Source organism: Chenopodium album, chromosome 22 (assembly GCF_948465745.1).
Source record: "Chenopodium album chromosome 22, dcCheAlbu1.1, whole genome shotgun sequence".
Classification (NCBI taxonomy): Eukaryota; Viridiplantae; Streptophyta; class Magnoliopsida; order Caryophyllales; family Amaranthaceae; genus Chenopodium; species Chenopodium album.
Genome location: NC_137855.1, coordinates 34,763,151 through 34,779,426, shown reverse-complemented (window position 1 = coordinate 34,779,426; position 16,276 = coordinate 34,763,151). Strand labels below are relative to the sequence as shown.

Genomic DNA, 16,276 nt, shown 5'->3' with positions numbered 1-16,276 from the left:
AGATATTATGGAAATACCGAAATAGTGTAAGCTAGAAACACAAGACCTTATATTATATCTGTGTGTACATCTACAAAAATAAGGAAATACCTGCCTCACAAATTTTAGACAAATTCATACTCAAGTAACTCAGCACTTGCAAATGTCTGCATCTTATTTCAAATAAATGTGCCCAATTAAAAACAAATACAGCTCCAAAAATAGATAAGCATCCTCGCATAGAATTGTTATCTATTCTTATCTCTCGCCTGCAGCTCCAGCCCAACTACACCTCTCAGGATATTTATGGTAAAATGCACCACACCTGCCAGTTAAAACCTTCTACAAGATTTTGCTGCTAACATGTCCTTTTCACATAGGAACATCAGGGTCCAATTTTTTTTGGATAGCAGTTGCTGCCTACAAATAAGTTCCACATTAGTGTCAGTAACAGGTCCAAAGTATACACCCAAAAAGTGCACTACAGTATAGAGAGAAGAATTGTCATTTATCACCTCAATGTTTCCGATTTTAAACAAATACGCCATTTCCTCCTTGAGCCGAGCTTGTTCTATCATTGCTTGTGCCTAAGAATACAACCACGAAAAGAAATATATATATATATATATATATATATATATAATGAAACAAAGAAGAAGAAAAAAACGAAATGCTTAACAGAAAATGCCTGCTTATTAACAAGCAAAAAATATCTGTGCAACTAAGACTAACCATGCCACTCTTCATGGCATCCTTCAATGCTTCCACCTCTTGTTCCTTTTGTTTCTCGCGAACTTGCATCATCTCTTGTCTGCGATAGGTACATGGAACATGTATGAAAATTTTCAAGTAAGGATATAGCAAAACAATTATCAGAGTATTACTGATTCCAAAGACCAGAACGATGGTGGAAAGTCACTTAAGCGTCATGCCTGCTAACTTACACAGACAGCTATAAAGTTTTGGACATGCCTGAATACCATATTAACTACCATACCCAACTGACCCAAGGGTACAAAAAATGAAAGAAACAGGGATATCCACTAGAACAACAATCTGTTGAGGTAAATACAATTCACAGGCACAACATACCGACGCTGTTCTTCATCATTAAATACAGTACGCTCCGTTTGCACGACCTTTTTAAAACCCTTCTTCATCTCTTTTTCCATTTTATTTCTGTGATATATATCAAGGTTATAGTACCTGCAGCACAATTGTAACTTTGGTAAGAGATGCTTCATACATAACTCACATCTATGGAAAATAGAAAAACCTTTAGGAAGAGAACAATGCACGAAGACAACACCTGGGATGTGGTAGCGGATCAACCACAAATTCAGTAACTTGAAAAATATATAAGCACATTAGAAAAGAGTTAAAAGGATAAATTTTGTCTTTCATTGGTGCTCCCAAATTTGCTTCTTATGTTTTTAAGGGAAGTAAGTAAAATTTTGGATCTTGTCTTTGTTTAATGAAAGCATCTGAGTAATTGTATTTGACTACTAAAAATATGACATTGTCTAGTTTGGTGATGACAACTTTGCATCCTTAGCGTAATCTGACTTGAGTCCAATTCTCTTTGCTTACTTCTTTACTGGTATGGCCATGATTTTTGTACATTTATCTTCATATTAGTAGTATACTAGCTTTCAGATAAAACCGATCCAAATTATCTTAGAGACTAAACAACTTCAAAAAGAACTTATATGAGTCACTCCTAGTTATAATTACATTCAAAAATTTAAATACAATCTATATCTATACTTAGTATTTAAAAGCTATAACCAAGAAACTAAGAAAGACACATGTCCCCATCCTTTCTATTACACTTCTCTAACCATAGTGCCACATGTCATCTTACACTATTAAATTTTCATTGCACCATTTTTTTTTAATTCTTTCATTAAACTTACACTTAATCTTTCATACACACTTCATCTTCATCTCTCCCCTTTAATTCAACCTTTTCCTATTCTCTCTTTAATTTTAGCCCTTCCACCTTCTATTTAAGCCTCTTTTTCGATTAAAGTTCCAAAATTTTAATTTCTTTAATCATGTTTCCGATTACATATTATACCTTATAATGACTTACTGATATTTCTTCACTTATCCCTCAATATAACTTTATATGAAACATATAGCACTGTCAGATCTTGTTAGATTCGCCTATTAACTAGTTTTAGATTGTATTTGCATCGTCTTGACACATATGATCCTAATGATACATTGATACCTATAGAAAATATACCTTAGCTTTGTCCATAAATTATACTAAGATCCACTTATATCAGCGTTTTCCTCTTCTATAAGATAAAATCAAAGAAGTCTTTTGAAATTTCCTTACTTTTATTATCATTAACAACCATTGATTAAAGAATATCTGCCAATTGGCCTCTGTTAAACTGAATTTCTGCTTCTGCCCTCCATATTCTTTATCAAGGTCTGCCTTCTTTCCTCCGTGACCTTCAGCAAGGTCAGCCTTTTTGCTTTTCCCTCCTTTCCTATTCTCTTTTCCTCCATCTCCTTCAACATGTTCTATCTACTTGCCTTTTGCCTTCCTTTCTTTTTTCTTTGATTCAATAAGATGTTTATATTGTTCATGAAGATTTGTAACTAAATCACAATAGTAAGATTCTTTTTCAACTTCCAATTTCTCGACTAATTTGATACTTATCCCTCCAGCTGAAATCCCAAATAAATCTGCTTCTTCATTGGCACAAACCTTAAATTCTAATTCTCCAATGAAAAAAACTGTTTTTGTAATTTTCACATAACTTTTGAACAAGGACTGCCAAGCCCTCAAGAATGCCTTTTGGGATAGATTTGCCTTTTTTTACATGGCAGCATAATTTCTGTGTTTCCAAAAATTAAAACCACGTATCTGCAAGATTGTATTAAGATCCATGTGTGGATATCTGCAAGATTAGATTGTCTTAAGCAGAGGCTGCTTCAATTTTTATTTTTTAAGCAAATGCTGAGATTCTTTCAATTCTTTCAAGCAAATGCTGAGAGATTCTTTATTTTTGATGCAGAGGCTGCTTCGAGTAAAGAAACAGAAAAGGCAGACTCATTCACATGTAAGGTTTCCTTAACTCAGTTTGGATACATATTCATGAGAGAAGACAATAAAAATCTTCTTGCCTCAATGGATACAAAGTTTCACCATCCCTTAAAGAAACGTACAGTCTTGTAAATGAAGTAAAAAAAGGCAAATCTATCCCAAAAGGCATTCTTGAGGGCTCGGCTTGTGCAAAAGTTATGTGAAAATTACAAAAACAATTTTTTCATTGCCAATAAAGTAGCAGATTTGTTTGGGATTTCAGCTGGAGGGAAAAGTATCAAATCAATCGAGAAATTGGAAGTTGAAAACGAATCTTACTATTGTGATTTAATTACAAACCTTCATGAATAATATAAAGATCTTATTAAATCAAAGAAAAGAGAAAGGAAGGCAAAAGGCAAGGAGATAGAACATGTTGAAGGAGATGGAGGGAAAGAGAATAGGAAAGGAGGGAAAAGCAAAAAGACTGACCTTGCTGAAGGTCACAGAGGAAAGAAGGCAGACCTTGATAAAGAATATGGAGGGCAGAAGCACATATATTCTGGAATCAATTTGCTTTTATCTTATTGAAGGAATCTTCATTCCTTCCTCAAACAAAACACTCAGGAAACGCACTTCAAATTCATTGACAATTTGAGTGTTTTGGAGGAAATTAATTGGCCTTTAACTATTCTTGAGGATATCAAAACTGGAGCAACGAGAGCCACAACAAAGAAAGGCTTTAGTGGTTGCTCCATAGCACTTGAGGCATACAAGACCTTCACGTGATTTCTTGTTCTTTTTTTTTTAACTCTACACATAATTTCTCACATAATTTATTGTTCTTGCAGACACTAGTATATGAGAGGGTTGCAAAATTGAAGCCAACAGCAAAAACTGAAGGAAATAGTCTTCCAATTTTGAAATATACCGGGCATAAGTATAGAACTGTAGTGTTGGACGATAGTGTTAAAAAATTGACCATTCACGATGTAAGTTAGTGTTGTTTATAAATACTCTGATTTTGAATTCCATTCAAGATGATATCTTTAAAATTCCTAATTTTTTTTAATTATGTAGATTTCCGAGTGCTCACTATGTAACTTAGAGCTCGCACCCGGTGTTTCAAGGACCCAAATCCCAAAGCCGGATCCAAATGCCATTGCTCATAAGTGTTGTGACCACATTGCCAAATTATGTGGAGAGATAAACAAAACTAGTAACAAATAAACTAAGTTATGGAAGGAGGGGCAATATAATATCCCACATCTTTAACCTAGTAGATATAATATTTGAGTTATCACAAGTCATAAAACAGGCTTACTATAATATTATATTATTATGTTCAGAGACTTCAGACCCATATGCTAAAAATCCAGGATTTATCATTATGCAATGCTTCATAAGGATATGAATAAACTTATAAACATGTGGGATTGAGGGCTTTCCTGAAACTATCTTATCCTCAAACGAGTGCTTCATGGCTCCATACAAAGAACTGAATATTACAAGAAAACATTAAGGAGAAAATAAAATAAAATAAAACTCACTTTTTGGAAGGAAAGGTACCCGTATTGTAGTCCTCCATGTATCTGTTAAAGAATATGAAATTAAATTTCTGTACCCAGTTGTTAACTATTGTAGCATAATTATTAGAAGTATAAGTGTATAACTTACTCCTTGAACATTTTTTTCTCTTCCCAGTTCGGTAGGCTTTCAAGGTTCACCTAATAAAGAATCCAAAACGTCTAATTATTGAACCCAAGTTATAGAGTGTTTCAACTAAATGCCAATAAGACAAATTTACAGTACAATACTTCCATGTAGAGCACAACCTACATGGCTGTATACATGATTACCAAATCAATCAGCATTAATAGCTCCTGAAAGAAGTTTTGCTTGGACCATGGATGATTCTGGTATGCATAACATAGGGGAAAAAAGAGAGGGGGGGTTGCTTGGACCATGGATGATTCTGGTATGCATAACCATAGGGGGAAAGGGGTGGTGGGAGGGGGGGGGGGGGGGGTGCACCTTCAGTTTCAATCATGGACTGCAGAAGCCCACAAATCAGATCAACAGACCACAGTTTGGAATTCGCTCATTACTTTGATTCAAGGCTCAAACATATTAACTGAGCGGCTGAAAATTTAAGCACACAAGGTTAACTTTAGGCTTTAGCAATCGATAGTATGGTTTATTTTACAGATTTTGCCTCTCCAACTTCCATCACGGCTAGAAACTGTATAAAACAAGATGAATTTCACATAAAAATATCTCTCACAATTGGAACCTCAAACATGCACTAAGATAGGAGGCATGACTTTAGTAACAGAACAACAATTATTTTCAAGAGGAAAGCAAACGAATTTATCATATGCCAAGAATGTGTTACCGCGGTTTAAATCTATTCTATTCGCTTAATGTAGATACGTAATTTAAGAAATTGTTGAAGAACGTGAGTGGGAGTAAGATAAAGTAATAGAGAGAATGTAAAAATGTGGGTTTGTGCAAGGCTAAGGTGAATAAAATAAGAAAGTATGAACTAGTGTAGTATTGTGGGGTTGAAGGGATAAGATGGTAAAAAGGGTATGCCATTAATAGAATAAAACAAAGTGATAAATTGGAAAGTGAGTTCAACTAAATAGAATAGAGAGAGTATTACAACAAGTTCTCTTTTAGAAATCTTCCAGCTAGACTAGACTCAACAAAGGCAAAGATTCACAAATCAGAGGCAACATATTGGGTGATCTAATCATCAAGAAGAAAAGACCCAACTCACATAGTAAAAAAAGAGAAATCGGCTTCTACCCTTTATTACTTTAATTCCTATTTAAATCCCAATTAAAAAAAAAAAAAAAGTTTTAAATGCAGACAAACGCTCCATTGCCAAAATTAGCATCTCAGCTGAAAATGATACAATTACCTGCTTTACTTCAGCAAGCCATGCTGTGAATTCTGGTCGTTTATTCCTACGAACAGCAAATAATTGAATGACTCATATGTCATATTACAAACTGGAACAGAATATTAAGTAAAGAAGCTTGAAAATGAGAGAATATCATAGTATAACTGACAATTACAAAAAGAAAACTTTAAAAAAAATGAAAATTGAAAAAAAAAAAAAAATGAAAGATAGATTTCATGCAGAGTATTACACTTGGCTGGTTTGGCCGATTTACCAGTGATTTTTTTACGGTGACACAGTTTCTAGTACTCTCTACTTCCAGAAGTTGCGACTCAGCAATGCTACATCATTTACAATTAGGCTACTAGTATTAACACAAATATTGATTAAGGTGTTAAGCTCGACCAGCTATGATAACATTACATATTTTGGGCCATTTTGGCTCAATATTAAGTGTCATGCGCTCATGCATACACATCCTTTTTGAATTATCAGGTATTTGCCATAGGTACCTAAGGTGAAATAAAGTATTGAGTTACACAAAAGCATTGTTACTCCCAAGCTTCATAATAAAATAATTGTGAAGGTGGGAGCAACATAAGAACATTATATATTACAGGAGACAACTAACACTTTGGTACCTATTTATAAGACCAAGAGAGATACCCCCGGGAATGTTAAAAATTTTGAGGGAAAAAACTTATGAGTCATGCCAGAGAGCGATAGAAGGTAGATTGCGGAAATGAAATATCTCTTGGTCTCTTGGAAAACCAGTTTAAGTTTATGCTGCGACAATCTACCATAGAATTTATTCATCTAATGAGACAAATAATGGAGTATATAGGGTAAAAAAGAGGATTTTGAATTTTATTGGTTTATAGCAGAACTATGACAAGGTTTGTGTGCAGATGATAAAGTGATAAACAAGGGCCATATGTATGTATACTTGGGGTTGGCCGAATCTATTCCTATCTTTTTCAATATTTTTTCTGTTGTAGCCAAAGAAATCTTTCTTTTTATCATTTCCCTGTGAATTGATAAGCTAGGTAGGTATGTAAAATAAATTATTTGTTTTCTATCATTTTGACGTATATAAACAAAAATACTATGACATTTCATTTCTTACCAAATTGATGGCTTTTTATATATTGTGCTGGATGATTCCAGCATTTATAGTCAAAAAGAAGAAAAAGAAAACTTTGAAATATCTTGACTCCCAGAATAAGTAGGGCTATATTCATAGCATGCTTCTTTTAAGTGCAAGTGAAATTTATTCTTTGTTTTCTCCTTTCCATTAACTCGGATGAGTCAGATCTTTCCTATTTCATCAATTTTGATTTTGTCCTAATCCTCTTTTCTTTTGTAAAATGGAAGGAGAAGAATCTTCTTCACTGAATCCCTTTTCTTCCAGTTTAGTCTCTCCTTCTCCTTTGTTTCAGAAGATTATTTATTTCCATATTTGTTTCTTCCTCACTTTCTTTTGTTGTTGGAGTTTCGTTCAGTTTCTTAGTAAAAATAGGTGGCAGCATTCTGCCTAAATAGTAGTAGACTGACTAGACATAGGTAATAAAGAAGTAAATACATAAGATACGAGCCATAGAATTTCTCAAATTTACACAAGGTATTTATTAGCTCTAATAGGATGATTTTGTGGTATCTCGAGTAATACCAATCCAACACATTTCATGAATATAATGTAACCAATTAACCAACCAACAAAATTACTTGTTAAAAATAGCACCTTGTTGTTGCATCAAAACATATAATGTTGACTACTCAAGCTAACAGTGAACTAGGTAAAATGATATAGTTGAATAATTGCAAGTATCTCATACCAATTTCACAAAGTATCCCATACCAATTTCACAAAGTAGAGATATTGTTTAGAAAGTAACTAATAGAACTAAGTGTAGATAGCTCAAGTGGTTAAATATGTGATCATAGCATTTACGAAACAACATTATTGTGTGGGTCAAAATGTTCTATATGGGTCCAAATGTTGAGCATACAAGGAGAATATTAAAAAGATGTAGAAGAAATTGATGTGTGGGAGTTACCTAGAGCGATAAAATTTGGGATAAAATGAAAGATGGTATTGCGGGTATTGAGGATAAGATTAGGGAGAATTAACTATGTTGGTATGGGAATGAGAAATAACTTGAAGATGCACCAGAAAAAAAAAAAAAAAAAAAGCGAAGGATTGAGATAATAAAGATTTCAAACAACACCAAAGGAGGGCCAAAATGAGTTAGCAAGTAGCAATGGATGAAAGAGAGTTAAGAGGACTTATGTAGAGGCAACAGGAGATAGAATCTTCATTCCTGGTTCATATAGCCAACCCAATCCATTAGGATATAAGGCTTTGGATTTGTCGTTATTGTTGTTGTTAAGGAAACCGGTAGCAAGTAAATGCACTTGCAGGATGCTTGATGCAATATTATCTGCGTTGTTATTTACACCAATGTTGCTGCTGCAGTCTTCAAGGAGTTATGACATTACAATTTGTGGCCTTAAGTAGCTAATCAGTCATCTCTCAAGTAGCTAAGCTAATATGGGCTTCCATAATATATTAATATCTCTACTCCTCATTCTTACAATTATAATTTAACTTCACCCCTTCATCTGAATTTGTTACCAAATATTGCTCCAGAAAAACCCACATAACTGATACATCTAAAGGCCTAAGTTTTCCTGATTTTCTGCTTAACCCTATCAATTGTTGCTAGCCGGGATTAGAACAAGAGTAGTGATTCCAAAACTATGGGAAAAAAAAAAAAAAAAAAATCAAAAGACAATTCCTTTATTTATCCTCAAATCAACATTACCGATTCAGAAATAATATCCAAACAGAACGAATAAACCCACTGCATCCAATTAACCTCTGAGCCTCTAGCCTCTAGCAATCTACTCCAAAGAGGCTTGACCAACTTACAAGGCAAAAACAGCTGCCCAATTTTTCACTGCCATAGAAAAATACACATCACGAGTAGCTAATTTTGGTTGCCAACTCTATTGTTGGACCCTCTCCATACAAGCCATCCACAAGAGCCTCAATCAGAACCTAAAACTTCCACTGAGACATGGCACATGGGTAAAGAAAAATGGTAGCAAAGTTTTACTAAATGATTATTTAGACCGTCAAATAAAGTTATAATAAAACAATGAGGACAGGTTGTCTTTAAGCAGGCATTTACTAATACTATCACATAATTAGAGCTAGCAACAATTCATCATCTTCAACAATACATTCGCACCGTTTAAAAAATCATCATCTCCCAAAACTTTGCTACCATTACAGAATTGAACCTAACACAATAATCAACCGCAATCATCACCCTCCACCATAGCAGTATCATACTCCCATTACATCAAGCTACAAAATCACCTAAAATTTCTCAAGAAACATAACTATTATAGAATTGAACCTAACAACAATCTATCATCCTATACAACATTACCCTAAACTCCCAACTCCAAACTCCACAACAATCAAATAATTCCTACAAACATAAACCCAAAAAACCAACAACCAATAATATCAAAACAAATCATCCAAAACCTAATTAGAAACATACAATTTAATTTAATAACATAATAATCAAAAACCCTAACCCTAAATTGAAAATTAAAAAGACAGAATCATTAAAAATCATACCACATATCAGCTTCTCTAACAATTCCATACTTTCCCCATGAACTGGTAACAGCTCCAATCTTCCCCTTCTCCTTCTTCTTGCTCTTATCTTTATCCTTCTTCTTCGACTTCGACTTCGTCTTCGTCTTCTTCTTCTTTTTCCCCTTATCATCATCATCATCACTATCATCATCATCCCCTCTTTTCCTTTTCTTCCGCTCTTTCTCTCTCCTCCTCCTTCTCCTCTCCTTCTCCTCTCTCCTCTTCCTCTCTCTCCTCTTCCTCCTCCTCCTCTCCTCCTCGCTTTCCTCGGAACCCGACTCCGATTCCGTATCCGACTCAGAATCCGAATCCGATTCCGAATCATCATCGCTGTAACGACGTCGTTTCGATGAAGAAGTTCGATTCCTAGTTTTGGAACTACTGTGCTTCTTCCTAGGTTGTTCGTCTTCGGAAGCCATGGTTGATTCAGTATTATCCTCGGATTCCACGGCATGTCGTTTGGATTTCTTGTCGTTGTCTCTTCCTACGACAACATCTATGTCTTCTCTCTCTTGTTTCTCTCTCCTTGAATCTCTGTCTCTCGCCATTTTTGGGGGTTTCTGGGTTTTGATAGAGGAGAGGAGTTTAAGAAATGAAGTGAGACTGAGAGGTTTTTTAAAAGGTCGGCCTTTTGCCGCGAGAATATATGCAACTCTAGAAGATTTTTTTTTTTTTTTTTTTTTTTAAAAAAAAAAAAAAAAAACACTACAGTAGAAGATATTAGATACTATCATAAATTTATTAGTACCCACGTTTAAAGGTATTAATTCGGATAATCGGATGGAGTTTGGATCGAGTCTGTTCAGGTCGAGTCTATTCAGGTCAAAATTATCATTTTAACTCGGATCGGGTCGAATTGGGATAAATTCGGGTCAGGTCAAATTCGGGTCATGGTCTATCGAGTCCGAGTCGGATATAGGTCGGGTCAACTCCAGATCAGTTCACTTTCGGTTCGGATAAACGGGTTTAAAACGGGTTTAACCGGATAATTTCGGGTCGGATGAATTTGAATTGGGTTGATTTCGGTTCGGATGATTTCGGTTCGGTCAAGTTCGGTTTGATTAAGATAAGGTTGATTTGTTGATTCATTAAACGATCAGTTTCGATTCAATTTCTTTTGTGTTTGGCTAGATTTTGGTCGAGCTGACCAAATTCATATCCAAACAAAGTTATTTTTAATTGAGATATTATTGAGTTTTTACCTTATTATTGGTTCAATATGATTATTAGTTACGAAGCACGAAGTTTTAGTTTTCTCATTTAATCAAGTTATGTATAATTTTTATCTTAAAGGAAAATTGAGATTGAATGATTATCGATAACTTATCATACCTATATAAGTGAGACCGAGCTAGTGATATATTGACGAGTAATAGTTACATATGGTGATATATACAAAAAAGAATATCAATTTTTTAAGGTTATTACAAGGTTACAACTCTTCACCAATTGTACAATCTTACGAGGTTATGAGATCTGTACTATTAATTTAGTTTATTACTAATTCAATTTGTATAAGATATTTGTTAGAGTTGTTAGAATTACTTTATTACTAATTCAATTTTTATATTAAAATCTTGACATTATACATATTGATAGTTAATCGTTTCTATGTACAAACTTTTTATTTGAGCATAAATTATTGCATATGTATGTAGTGTGTATATAACCGTACGATGTATAATGCCTATAATTCTAGGATAATGCACAGTTTTAGAGGAAGTAGTAAAGAAGGAATGTTATGTATTTGTAAATACATAACAATGATTAAAATATTCTAAAAACATATGATAGAGAGAGAAAAAAAAAAGGAGATAAATAGGAAGAGATAGCTCTTTATATGGACCCCACCTACTTTTTGGTCACATTTTTTTTTTTTGAAAACATACTTTCTGGTCACATTGTCTCACGTGATGGGTTTTGTAGTAAACTTAAGACTCCAGACTATTTCTTTGTAGTTAAAAAATTAACTTATTAATAATTAGTAAATATATAGTATAAGAACTTGAATAAAAAGGTCAATAACCAATTATGGTCGGGTTAAATTTGGATCGGGTAAAAATCAAATCGAGTTAAAATCGAGTTGGGTTAATCTCAATTCGGGTCAAAACAGATCGGATCTGATCGGTTATTTGTCGGGTCAATTTCGGATCGGGTTGAGCTCAGGTTAGGTCAAATCGGTTCGGTTTGATTTCAGGTCGGGTCAAATCGGATTCGGGTTGAGTTCAGGTCGGATCAAATCGGTGCCGGGTTAAGTTCAGATTGGGTCAAATTCGGATTCCGGTTGAGTTCAGTTCGGTTACAGATCGGGTTTGGGTCTTGAATTTCTCGGATCAAATCGGATCGGTTACAGTCGAAACGAATAATTTTTTTCGGGTCGGTTCGGGTTTAACACCTCTACCCACGTTACAAATTAGTTGCAACTTTTGAAGGTTTGCGGAGTCCTAGACAAAATTTTTTAAGGGTAAATCTAAATTACACAACATGAGTAACAAAATATGTTACTCAAGGGGCACTCTTGTCTTTTCAATTATACCCTAAACTTTCTCTCTTCTCACTCCTCTTCTACCTCTACCATCACAGCAACCACCATCATCACAGTCACCACCATCATCACATCCACCACAACCACCACTGAACATAACTTCTTTCATCACTTTCGACCTATCTACGAAAAGTTAGCTCAATTGAAGGAGTTTCAATGGAGGACATTGTAGGAGATTATAGGTATTAAATGCGGAATTAACATGAATCATATTCATATAGCACCAAACCAAGGATCTCATGCATAACACATAAAGAAGTAAGAATTATACCTTTGGAGCGTGATTCCACGATGATCGAGCAAGAACAATAGGGAGATAAAGAACCCCACGTGTGATTCCTCTACTTAGTCCACGAGCACGGATTAAACCTCCACTAATGCTAGTTAGTTGTGACCGAACGCTTCAATCAACCTTCAACGGAGATTAGAGTCACGAGCACACCGCAACACCACCCACGCACCACCACACGCACCACCAATGGAGGGGAGACGCACGGATCTAGGGAGGAGAAGAGGAGGGCCGAAAGTGAGAGAGAATTAGGGTTTGGAATCTCTTGGTTGCTTGACTGACAATTTCACAGTATGTCAAATTGTTCTATCTTGCAACCCTAGGTATGGTTTATATTTATAGATCATATCTAGAAATAAAACCATGTCCAAATCCTTATTGAACTCTACTTACATACCAAGCCCAAACATAAGATGTGCCATATACTCATGAGGCCCAATAATGGGCCTTCAACTTGTTTAACCCAATACTCTAGTGTGTGACCTTGTAGGATCCATCCTATAAGGCTTTGGACCATTTGACAAGCCCAAAGTCCAATTGTCAAATCTAGCAACAGACATTGGCAACCTTATAGTATGAACTTATTATCTCCATAACTGTGATCCTATGATATATCTAGTAATTGCACTTATCGAAGACATAACTCCTTCAATCTCCCACTTGTCTGAGACAAGTGCACAATATTCAAAATTCCTTAAGTCAATGTGTGTCGATTTGATAATATGATTGCATCTCATGTCGTGATCATATTAATCTACAAATCTTTCTTGAAAACTGAGTTAGAATTACAAAACAAATGGTTACAATGTAATCCATTTGAGCACGGCCATGCATTTTCTGAATTCTCCCTCTTCAAGGGGCCAAGACACATTCCCAATTAAATAGGTAGACTCAATCCAATCTTGTGGCAACAAAAGCTCCCACTCAATTCATGAAGTGACCGGGAAACATCCTTTATAATCTCCGGTTAAGGTAAGACGTTTGAATGTACCACAGTCAAAACAATCATTGAATAGAATCAGTGTTCCACTCATGTCAAAGGAATCCGCTAATATATCCGGAAGTTCTATACTTGAACTTCAAAGTAGGTCTATGGTTCGATCCTGCATCATTCATGCATATCCATGTGATTGACCGAGCCTAATCACTATGCTCCCATAGCCCATGAAACCGAGCTATCCAATCAATCTTACATGCTAGTCCATTCATTTAAATCATTTATGTCCACTTTAATGATTTCGAACTAGGAACTCAAATAATATGTGGATTTTGTTCACCTGTGGGGTTTCATACACCAGGTCTCTATCTGATAGATAACCTGATGAGCCCATCAATCCATAATTATTTTGGACATTTTATTTAATATTAAAACCATAATTAAATAAGAGAAATAATAGAATTTCTGATTAAACATAACTCTGCAAATGAATGTATTACATATGTGATTTATTTTCTCAAAACAAAATACAACTTTTAATTACATCATTCGCCTCAATCCAGCTTCATTAGCATGTTTCTCATGCTTTGGAGTTGGAAGGGGTTTAGTAAGTGGATCAGCGATATTCTCATCCGTGTGAATTTTGCACATCTTGACATCTCCTCTGTCAACGATCTCTCGAATGAGGTAATACTTCCTCTCTACATGCTTGGATTTGAAATGTGACCTAGCTTCTTTCGATTGAGCAATAGCACCATTATTGTCACAAAACAACTCGATTCCCTTTTGAGCACTTGGTACAATGTCCAGCTCAATCAGGAACTTCTTTATCCAAACTGCTTCTTTAGCTGCTTCAACAGCAGCCAAATACTCTGATTCTGTCGTAGAGTCTGCGACAGTGCTTTGCTTCGAACTCTTCCAGCTCACTGCTCCTCCATTCAGACAGAAAATATATCCAGATTGAGATCTAAAGTCATCTCTGTCTGTTTGGAAACTCGCATCCGTATAACCTATGACAACCAATTCCTTTTCGCCACCATACACTAGAAACATCTCTTTAGTCCTTCTCAAGTACTTAAGGATGTTCTTGGCAGCTGTCCAGTGTGCTTCTCCTGGATTTGCCTGAAACCTGCTACACATGCTTAGAGCATATGCAACATCCGGCCTTGTACAAATCATGGCATACATGATTGATCCTATTGCCGAAGCATAAGGTTTATCACTTACTCGTCTCATCTCCTCCGCCGTTTTAGGGCACTGAGATTTACTGAGAGTGATGCCATGAGACATGGGGAGAAATCCTCTCTTAGAGTCTTTCATGGAAAATCTATCAAGAACCTTATCAATATAAGTCTCTTGACTTAATCCAATCATCCTTCGAGACCTGTCTCGATGGATTTTGATCCCCAATATGTATTCGGCTTCTCCTAAGTCTTTCATGGAAAAACAACTCTTCAACCATTCCTTGACTGACTCAAGCATTGGTATGTCATTTCCCATGAGAAGTATGTCATCCACATACAAGACTAAGAAAACTATGCTGCTCCCACTAAACTTCTTGTATACACAAGGTTCCTCTTCACTTTTGACAAAATCAAACCTTTTGATTGCTTCATCAAAACGAAGATTCCAACTCCTGGATGCCTGCTTTAATCCATAAATAGATTTCTCAAGCTTGCATACCTTTCTAGGATTTTCTGGATCTTCAAAACCCTCAGGTTGTGTCATATACACTTCCTCCTTCAAGAACCCATTCAAGAATGCGGTTTTGACATCCATCTGCCATATTTCGTAATCGAAAAATGCGGCAATCGCTAGAAGAATCCGAATGGACTTAAGCATTGCTACTGGGGAAAAAGTTTCATCATAGTCAATACCATGAATCTGTCTGAACCCTTTTGCAACTAGTCTTGCTTTATGGATGTAGGCATTTCCATCCTTGTCTGTTTTAATCTTGTAGACCCATTTGCAACCAATGGGTTTTACCCCATTAGGCAAGTCAACTAGGGTCCACAATTTATTTTCAGACATTGATTCCATTTCGGATTTCATGGCTTCAAGCCATTTATCTGAGTTGGGGCTCACCAAAGCTTGCTTGTAGGTTGTGGGTTCCTCATTCTCCAATAAGAAGATTTCAGAATCCTCAGTTAACAGAACCTCGACAAACTGTTTGTTTCTGATTCTGGCAGACCTACGTGGGGTAGGAGCAACAGTAGAAATTTTCTCTCCAACTCCTTGAAGATTTTCGCATGAATTAGATTCAAGTGGGACGATAGGAGTCTCGCTGGTGGAATTAGCTTGCTCCGACGCATGATTAATCGTTTCATGCGCCCTCGCCTCTGATGTGGTGTTATCCACATCCATTTGTTGCTCGTCTCGAATTTCTTCGAGAACCACTTTACTCCCACTTGGCTTTCTAGATAGAAATTCCTTTTCTAGAAAGACACTATCGCGAGCAACAAACACTTTGTCATCTTCGCGATTGTAGAAGTAATACCCTTTTGTTTCTTTGGGGTAGCCCACAAAGAAACACTTGTCTGATTTAGGGTGTAGTTTATCGCCTTGTAAACGTTTTACATAGGCTTCACATCCCCAAATCTTGAGAAAAGACAACTTTGGAGCTCTTCCATTCCATATCTCATATGGAGTCTTTTCTACAGCTTTGGATGGGCTTCTGTTTAGTATTCTTGCAGCTGCTTGTAATGCATATCCCCAGAATGATATGTGAAGATCAGTAAAGCTCATCATGGACCTAACCATATCAAGTAGAGTCCTATTTCTCCTTTCTGACACTCCATTTAATTGAGGTGTCCCTGGAGGGGTTAATTGTGAAATTATTCCACAATTAATCAGATGTTCATCAAATTCTTGGGTTAAATATTCGCCACCACGATCAGAT

General features: G+C 35.7%; 1 protein-coding gene across 1 annotated transcript; it reads right to left on the bottom strand.

Annotated features, from left to right (window-relative positions):
- Positions 1-25: 25 nt before the first annotated feature.
- On the bottom strand, positions 26-10,199 carry LOC145605006 (uncharacterized). The gene is made up of 8 exons (XM_081661010.1): positions 9,586-10,199; positions 5,949-5,994; positions 4,700-4,749; positions 4,573-4,614; positions 1,072-1,185; positions 712-790; positions 495-566; positions 26-399 (listed from the first exon to the last, which is right to left on the bottom strand). Exons 1-8 carry the CDS (start codon positions 10,152-10,154, stop codon positions 352-354), a joined length of 1,020 nt encoding a protein of 339 aa, XP_081517136.1. The 5' UTR covers positions 10,155-10,199; the 3' UTR covers positions 26-351.
- Positions 10,200-16,276: the final 6,077 nt, after the last annotated feature.